Source organism: Anarhichas minor, unplaced genomic scaffold (genome assembly GCF_050575085.1).
Source record: "Anarhichas minor isolate MPS153535 unplaced genomic scaffold, ASM5057508v1 ptg000020l, whole genome shotgun sequence".
In the NCBI taxonomy this organism is placed as follows: Eukaryota; Metazoa; Chordata; class Actinopteri; order Perciformes; family Anarhichadidae; genus Anarhichas; species Anarhichas minor.
The window spans coordinates 1,406,705-1,416,495 of record NW_027466466.1 but is presented as its reverse complement, the minus strand read 5'-3'; the positions used below and the strand labels follow the sequence as shown (position 1 = coordinate 1,416,495).

General features: G+C 42.3%; 1 protein-coding gene across 1 annotated transcript; it reads right to left on the bottom strand.

Moving 5' to 3' along the window:
* Nucleotides 1-3,098: 3,098 nt before the first annotated feature.
* igf3 (insulin-like growth factor 3) lies at nucleotides 3,099-9,705 on the bottom strand. Its single transcript, XM_076095436.1, has 4 exons — nucleotides 8,810-9,705; nucleotides 7,582-7,726; nucleotides 5,290-5,498; nucleotides 3,099-4,951 (listed from the first exon to the last, which is right to left on the bottom strand). The coding sequence occupies exons 1-4, from the start codon at nucleotides 8,843-8,845 to the stop codon at nucleotides 4,730-4,732; spliced, it is 612 nt and encodes a 203-aa protein (XP_075951551.1). The 5' UTR covers nucleotides 8,846-9,705; the 3' UTR covers nucleotides 3,099-4,729.
* Between the last annotated feature and the right edge of the window lie 86 nt (nucleotides 9,706-9,791).

Here is a 9,791-nt window from a genome sequence, read left to right as displayed (position 1 = left end):
CCCTCACCTATAAATAGACTAACACTGCAGAGAATACGCCGAGAGTGCGTCTCTGCAGTGACTGCAGCTGAGACTGCTGCGTGAGGCTGCTGTGAGAGTACCCGCCTGTGTGTGCTTTGGGACGGCGGAGGGGCTCACGGCAGCTCCCGCTGCTCGTTCACGACAGTGCAGAACGTACGTGCTTTAACGAGTCAAAACACCACAAAAGTCTCCAATAACACCAGACAAAGTCGCTAGATTTGTCGCTAGTAGCTTTTGACAAAAAAGTCACCATGAGGGTTTGGAAAGTCGCCAGATTTAGCGAGCAAGTTGCCAACACTGGCACCGGCTAAATATGTCCCCAGAGCAACATTGGACGTAACAATGGTTCCTATCACATATTAAACCAAACAAAAATCCATCTTCATAAAAACAAGTTGTACAAATAATAATATATAAACAAGCATATTAAAGCTACTGCAGATGTACAAATAAAAGCATTTAACTTACCAGAGCTGCTGTTCACTATTTAAAGACAAAGTCCATCCTCCTTTCTTTGTTAACAAAGACTTTAATCTCACGGTTGTTCAGTACATCCGTGTGTTTTAGTTCCAGTAAGAAGTCCTTCTCGATTCATGGACGCCAGTGAAGACAGTGGAGCCTCCCCAGTTGTATTTCTTGAATACGTTTTAATGCGTTCGAGGGCTGAAAATGGCCTCCACAGAGGCAGCAGATATTGGGATTGTCACCGCCCAACATGTCATGCTAGCCCACTGACCAATCACGTATGGCTAGGCCACCTAGCAGGCTCTGACACGTCAAAGAATACGCCCAACATGTCAAACTAAAGATCTGATTGGTTGAACACTGTGACAGTCAACAATATCGTCCCCATTCACTTAAAGTGCAAAGGGATGCACTTGTGAGTCTGCAGGCCTCGGGCCTCTGTTCTTACCTAGAGACACAGAGGTGAGATCTGATTGGATAAAAGCTCTACTTAAAACAAGCTGCACTGGAAGCAGAGCAACTGAGGAAGACAGTAGCTGTGCAATGAGAAAATAAGATAATGGGAAAACTATTTTTATAAATTATAATACATGTAGTGTATTTAAGAAAACTTCTTAAATTATAAAATAGCTATAACTTTGTGATTCTGTTTAGGCCAGCAGAGAAGGCCTTGCAGGCCCTGACGGCTCACCACTGCTCGTTACAGAAACTAGCCGGCTCGGGTTTTCTCCGGGTCCACCAGCTTCAACCTTCCTGATTTCATGATACATTTCAGTGTAGCCTGTTGCATTTCATATTTATACTGCACTGTGGATTTGGAGCTAGCTGTGTAATAGTGATACTCGTTACTAGGAGAGGTTGGAAGGAGAGATACGTTTCCAAAACGTAACATTTCCACATAAAAACCTGTAGCGCTAACATTAGCGGAGTACGCTACAACTTGATCAGCTGGCGGTAGCACTTCTATGCTATGCTAGTTACTGAAGGTATACTGAATGTAAACACATGCTGCTTTTGCTTTTTAATGATTTTAACAGTGAACAAAGACCTACCCGGCTTTACAGGAACACTGTTGTTCCTTCATTGTATCGTCTTCTGTCTTGATCTCCAGGTGATGTGCTGGTTTTAACTGTAAAGGTACAAAAGCAGAAATGTTCTCCAGTGCAACAGGGACTTGCAGCCTCCCAGCAGAGCTACGAGTGTGAGAACAAACAATGAATCTAAGGAATCGAGTGAGACGTGTGTTGACCCATAATCTAGTAAAACTTTTCATTTTAAAGTAAATTTGATTTGCGTGAGAGAGAGATAGAGCAAGACCTGCTGCCTTGTAACTAAGTTTGAAGAATAAAACTTTTCCACTACATTTGTCTGAGTGCGTGTGTGGGAAATATAGAGGAAGATCTTAAGTACTGAGCATGACCTTTCATTATCAAAGAGTACAATTATAATGTATTTTCTGTAACCAATTTACTTCCCATTCATGTACAAAATGAGCAGCTATAGTGACTGGCGGTGTGCTTTTTTTAATCATAAACGTCACCCGCTCTGCAATCTGTTTTATGAAAAAGCAGGTATTTGGTCCTCACTATCTGTGGCCTTTTATGGTACAGCCTGAAGAACTAGCTGTGCCGTTACTGCCCAACAGTCCAAAATCCAAGCAATATCCTGTCCTAAATCACAGTTTAGCCAGCTGGTTGGCAGTGTTGTCACACTCCAGCTTGGAATGGGAGTTAAGTGCTCACATACCGAGAGAAAGGAAGTTATGCTTGGTATTCCCTTAGAACACTGTGTTTTACCTTTCGCATGCATTTTAGTCACTGGGCTGTGTTGTATCAGTGAAGACGTGCAGATAATGCACCTGGTCCCAGATAAAAGCCACTACTTCCTCTAGCGCTCATACTCCTTTACCCTCAATGGAAACTGATACTGTCTTTGAATTTATTGACTCATATCAGGAGTATGTTTATTGAAGGAAGAGTTCCCACCAAAATCAAAAACACTTATTTTTCCTCTTAACTGTAGTGCTTTTAAAGAGATGTCTGCCCTCTCTCAAATATAATGGGACCATATGATACTCAACTTGTGGTGCTCAAAGCACCAAATAAATTTGAAAAACTCAACAGCAATGTCTCTTTCCAGAAATCCTGACCTGGTTACTCAAGATAACCCAGAGACTTTGTTGTGAGCAGTTTAATGGAGGGACTAATTTCTCTCAGTCCACCTACATCCATCGACCATATAACCGTGCAGGAGGAAGCATCTACTCATGGACGACAGACACAGCACAAGATGTAAACATCAACGGCCAACGTCAGCTCAGAGCTGGCAGTATCGAGTAGAGACGCACGCTTCCTTCTGCGTGGTGATATGGTGGGTGGGTGTAGTTGGACATATAGAAAATAGTTCCAACATGACCCCCTGAACTTCAGTCATGTCAAAGTAAAATGAGTCAGCTGTCTATGGTCGCAGTGCTGCTCAACGCCAAAAACAAAAGCTTGGTTTGTGTTGTGTAATTATGAAATCATATGAAATCCAAAGTGTGAACCGCCACCAGAGGAGGAATGGCATGTTAAGTGTTCTCCTTCAAATCAAGTCAGAACAGGAACATCATGAAGAATTCTACAGTTTTACTATTTATTATAATCTTATGATGTCATCGTGAAATAAATAATGAATGCACACAAAATAATAAACCACATGCATTTACATGAAAAGTAAATATCAGTACAACTGACAAGTTCTATCAGACCCATTCAATAAGAACTCACCCACGGTACTGTAACTCAGTCAAAAGTGCTAGAATAAGTATAAAAATGAATGTGAACAGATGCTGTGCACCAGATAACACAATACACATACTTTGCAGGTGTCACATAAATATATGATAATTGGTGTGTTAAAATAGACAATATTGTTAGCTAACATCTCATGTTTAGCTCTCTGTTAGAAATAGCACAGAAATCAAGCACATCTAGACGCATGATCAGCTGATCTGACCCATGCAGCTCTTTTCCATCGCAGGAACTAGATATAAGAAGCCAGTGAGCTGGACCTGCTCAGCAGCAAACAGCAGACGGACACAGTTAAGAGACGAGCGGATGAACATAGTGGAGGAGTTACTGTATGTTTGTAAAGAGGACACAAACATCACTCCAAATGAATTCTAATGTTGCTTCTTAATTGCTAAATGTGTATGTCGCTGTTTTCTGACACGTTCATTACAACAACCCTCATAAACCATTCATGAGAATAATAATTACTCGTGATAAAACCTTACCAGGTTCTTAAAACAGGCTTATACCCACCGATAGTAATTATATATATAACCCATGTAACCTTGAGACAGGTCGTGCAGCACTGTCTCTGAGGAACTAGGGTGACATATTTGAAAGAGACAAAGTGCACGTATGGAGGAGGTCCGGGTGGATGGACGGGTCAAACAAACACAACTTACACCCAGGAGACCGCTGTGTGTGTCCTGTGTGAGACAGAAAGTCAGCGGTGACTTATTTGGCCTTACTTTTGTTTAATTTAACTGACTTACTTAACTCACGGCAACATTATTAGATCTTTTTATGTTAGAAACTTACGTATTATAACCAAAACCCCAATATTTTCTTAAGCACTAACCAAGTAGTTTGTTCTGCACTGCGCTTTTGTTGCTTTACGTTTGTAGGAAAACGCAGGAAAAAGTATATCATATGAACCATTGTATGAGGATATGTTGACTAATTTGCTGGAAAAGGCCAAACAGACAGCCGCAGTAAAACCTACTTGACTACTGGCAAAAAGGAAAATGACTGAAAATCCATAGCGCGTCATGTGGTACACTCCATTTGTCTAGACTGGGATGGTAAACAATGCAGTGTTGTCGTTTGTTTGACCTTTAGCAGCCGTTTACAAACACCATTTTCCACAAGCCCAAGTCCATCGTGGCTTAAACATCACCAGAGGGATGGATTGAGGCCAGCGTAATGCATGTAATGACACTTTGATCCAGAAAGAAAGCTCGGTGAGAGATTCCATTGAGATCCAAAGGCTAGCGTAACAGCAGCTAGCCCAGAGATGGAGCACGGACCTCAGCTGTCTGGATGTCAACCAGCGACTCTTTGTTTCCCTCCAAATCAGTTTGTGATCCCTACTTGGTAGAGAATGTACACCACAACAGTCAGTACCAGTCTTTCAAACTGGCTGGGTCCAATCCGGTAACTATAAATATTGATCTTTTTCACGAGGTCAAAGGTCACGATTTAACGGTCGCCATTCTTTGAAGGGGACTCTTAGAGGTGGAGGGAGCCCCGCTGGTTGTGGTCTTTGTTTTAATCCTCCTGCGAGACGATGAAACTTTGCTTTTCCGTCGGAGGGAAGGCTGCGTTTTCTTTCTGTAAGCTTCCCTCTTTGGACTGTCAGGAGCTCCCAGGTGCTCAGAGAGTCTCTTCTGAAAAACTGCTTGGAACTGCTGAGTCTGCAAGACAAAAGATTAGAATAAGGAGTTGATTCAAGGACATGTTGCCTGGCTGTAGCAGGTAAACTTGGCACCAAAGACTGTCCTTGACAGAAACAGGGGTTACCCTCCCACTCCACGTAACATAAGTACATGTCATCATGTGACCAAAGCTCTAAACTTAGATCACGCGATGACACCTGAGTCAACTCCAGTCCCTGCTGAGGACCATAAGATAGGTTTGACAGCCCTGGGAAAAACTAACAAATGAACTCTGAGTTAAGAGTTAAGACTACGTTATCCAGCTACCGCTCAAAGGTCAAGACTGAACCCTCACGCTCAATCAGTAGAGGTCATACCGTGTCCAGCTGTGTAGTGGTGTGACGTGCCGTGGTTTTGGTGTGAGGTGCCGTGGTTGTGGTTGGGTAAGCTGTCGTCTGCTGCTGGCTCTTTGGTTTGGCACAGTACATCTCCAGAAGCTGAAGTTCACAGCCAGCCGACCGACAGCACTGGTCCACTATCCCCTTCCCCCTGGGCCGAGTGCCGTAACCAGACCACGTACCTTTACCTGCAGAGAGAGAGAAATGTCCAACGTGGGATTCATGTTTTTAAATTTTTTTTTTTTAAACTTCAAAGAAGACAAACGTGCCAAATCCAATGTATTTGGGTGCCTTTTAAGCCAAAATATGCATGATATGCATATGCAACAGATAAATGAAACCTTTTTAACGTTTGCATGCTAGTCCATCCCCCTCTACCAATCGGCATTACACCCCACGACGCGTAGGTATTGGACGAGTACAAAGCCTGTCCTGGCGGTGGTGCTAGAGGAGAGACATTTGGACCAAAAGGGCCCATTCGATGTGCTCCTCTCGGGAACATGCTCAGCCAGTTTAACTACAATCCATGCATTACATTTTAAGATACTACACTGTTTTAGGAGGAAATGTATTCCTGATGGTTGCAGTAAAGGACGGTTCAAAATGTTTTCAAAGTCATCAGGGCTCATCTTTTTGGGAACCATGGATATGAAAAGACCACTTCATGTCAATCTGGATGGCAGTTGTCACGATAGCTTCCGACAAACAACAATTATCGACTGATTGTCGAATGTGTTTGTTTTGCTCATTGAGCTCATTTTCATTTTTTTGGTAATAGTATAATTTATAGGCTGATATTTATACCAAAATAAGGCTACATATCATGAATTATTTGGAGAAACCAAGCAATTCTTTGTAAAATCTGATATTCAGCACCCCCACACAGACGGAATGGACTGATCCTTTGTTTCCTAACCACACATTTCCACCACTGCAACGATTCGGCAGAAAACGTTAGTCGAATTAGGCTCTTTTAGATCGAATAGTCAAATAATCGACAATTTGTTAACACGGTGTCAATGTGAGCATGTTAGCATATGCACGATAGCATTTAGCATTCAATGCACTAAACTGCCACGTCTGAAATGTGTAGTTCTAACGAGGGGAATCTCATACTGTGAGTTCTCTGCTGTTTGTCCCCGTCCTCACCTTTTCTTTGTTATTACTGCGAAAGCTGCGCTGCTCTCAGATAACACGTGTTTTAACAACAGAGCTATCGCTCACCGAGGCACAGTGTTCTGGTGAGCGTGCTGCCATCTTGGTGGATTGCCACCGGTCTGATAGCGTGAGGAGTAAAGTGGCCTTGGTCAGAACAGAGCAAAGGTAATCAAGTGAAAGGTCATGTGGGTAATTCTGTGTGCAGTGCGAGTGATTATACTCTAATAATTATTACCTGTATTTTAAATGAAATGCTGCAACCTGCCTTACAGTAGCTATAAGGTCCAAGGTGAAGTGACCAATCAGGTCAGCTCATTTAAATGACACACATTTGTATCCAATGATGAACCACTATTGGATAGAACAGTAGAATCAAATGTGTCCCAGACAGAAAGACCAATCACGAGATATTAAATTGCATAAAAAGTCTGTCCAGTTGGCTGCAGCTCAGATGAGCATTGTTGTGGCTGGTCTTTGTGTAAATAAATGAACAGGCTGTTGTTGTGGAACTGATAACTTGCTCAGAGTTACTGCAGTGTGGGCATGATGACCATGGCCATATCTGTTCTACACCTCTGCTGGTGTAAGTGTTACCACACAGGGTGGAATAACCTTGATAGCACTCGGTGCTGTTATCTCTTTGTATCCTAAAGAAATAAACAATAGAATCAATGTGCATTTCTGTCATAACAAGACAGACTCTACCAATTTATACTTTCAGTGACAGTTAATGTTTTGAATTTGTTTTCCCCTCCATATGTTACATCTGTAAAACACAGAACAATCATACCATAATAGCTCATAGCCTATAGGACATAATGCATAGGTGCTTGTGTTGTGCGTGCAATGGGAGAAAGCCAAGATAACGTCAAGTTGTTTTGAAGTATGTTTGACAAAATATGAGAAAATCTATCAACAAACTCAAAAGCACTCTTCAGCCGGTCGTCATCGAGCAACGTGTCAGTTTCAATATTACACCGTGTCCAAAACATTATCTGTTTATATCTGAAGGTTTCCAGACAGTGAACCCTAACCACTTACTAATAACTAATAACTTTTACTGCAATGGTTTCCACTAGTATACAAAAACAAACTAAGTGGATGTGGACCTACCTATATAGATCCCACGGTCCCCACACACGAATATGAGGTCGCTGAGGAGGTCCGTGCCACAGCGGAGTCGGGCTGCCTCCGAGGACAGCGGCCAGCCGGCCAGACACATGGTGGAGTAGAACACACACATCCGAACACACAACACCTGGAGAGGAGAGGGGGGGACACACATGGTTGGTTCTGTCCAAGCTCATAATGAAAACACAGAGGGACCTTGCTACATGGACAACACTCCTCTGTGTTGTTGAAGTGGGGACACGTAAATGAGTTTCTTCTACCGATTGTGAGAATAACGCAAACAGTATTGAGACATAATCAACCGATACATCTTTCAGAGTCAAACTTTTAAAGTTGGACTGCTTTAGGCCAACGACAGATCAGACAAAGAGGTATTCCTTCAAAACCGTGTTGAGACAGTTGTGGGACATAATGTCGGTAAAGCTCTTTATAACTGGAATGATGATTAACAGTAACTTTTGGGATTTTTACTAGAACTTCAAGAAGTTGTGGTCACTGAATACATTGGTGTACTATGACTATATTCTCTAATATTGTTCAGAGTAGATTAGTGGTGGAAACCAACAACTCTCGTTAGTCAGTGAATGCAGCAAGTTTCCTATCATGACCCTGTTCTAGGTGCATGACCCCATCTAGCAATCACACCGCTGTCAAGCTGTTAATTCTATTATGAGGTTATGATTATAAACTGTATCCTGTGGTAAAGGAGTTTGAAATATCTCAAGAGAGCAAGCCATCACGCCTCCATCCACTGAGGAGGACCGTGAAATGTGGTTGAAAGCTCTGGAAAGAGCAAGAAGCCAGACCGAGAGATTTCTTGTTTTTGGTCAATATAGTCATTCAAAGTTGTGCAAGATAAGGACATTTACAAAATATCTATCAAATACATTTTCCATCTGCATGAGTCAGACCTGGACTCGGTTAGTCTGTGACCAGTCCATGAGCAGGTTCCAAAAGCTACAATCTTAACAGCTCAAAATCCAAAGTGCAGTTTTCAAACAGATGAAGTAATACTTTATTTTATGGCACCATCACTTCCAACTTATTTCCTAAATTGTTTCTATGAAAGAACAATTTTTTAAATATTGGTGAAAAATAAAGGCGGAATTCTCACTCAGTTCTGATTTTATGACACAGGTTTAGACTCTACAATCAGTAGTGCTACTAGCACTCCAACGCAGCATCGGTTCAGCAGAATCAACGGTCTTACCTTCAGCATGGGAGAAGGGCGGCATGAGGAGTGCATCCTGCCTGTGTGGACGGACTGATGTGGACCTGCAGTCTTATAGTCAGCAGCGGGAGGGGCAGGTTTCCTCCCTGCTCTCCTTACACCGGTCCACACTCAAATCTCATCTGGGACTCCTATCGGATGATTCAACACGCTGTCTCTGTTCTGCTGTGTTCCTACCGTGTATGTAACAGGATATTCATCCGAGTCACAGACACGATATCCTTATTAAGAAACAATCTGGAACCAACTTGTAACAAATACAAAAGTCCTCCCCTCATGAAAGGTTCACTTTGTGTTGGAGCTTTTTTTATTGAGGTGTATGCTGTGAGGTATTTCTATTATTTTGTCCACCCAATTTCTATCAGTGGGTAGAATTGTTTGGTCCTCTTCATTCCATACGGCGGCCCTGAGAGAGCGACGCGCTGCAGCTTTAAGGAAACATGCAACGAGACTAAACAAAAGCAAAGGAAGACAACAGCAAACATCAGCAATAACATGTCGACACTAGAACTAACTTATGTTTGCATGACCCGGAAGCATCATGTGGCAGCCAAGAACATTCTTCTAGAGGCTAAGGAAAGGTACTTCAATGCATCCTTTCTTATCTCCTTGAGCATAGGACACCTAGACCATCCTCTACGTAAGGAAAGAGGATTCTGCCGTCCCCAAAGTTCCTCGCTGAAAGTTTGAAGTTATCATCGCCCCGGTTCCTTCTACACAAATCCAATGGGATTCTTCCATCAGATCTTTTATTATTGCAGAAAATAAACTGTTTACGATACTTACAAGTTTTGTTCAGCAAATAATCTTCACAAATGTACACCACTGTTATTATATTTGAAGAGTGAACTGAATCATTAGAAGTAAAAAGCTAACGTTAGGCTATAAAGGATCTCCATCACGGTCACATGACTTCACGTCTCCACCACTAAGCTAAAGGAGGACTCGTGTTCTAGTGATG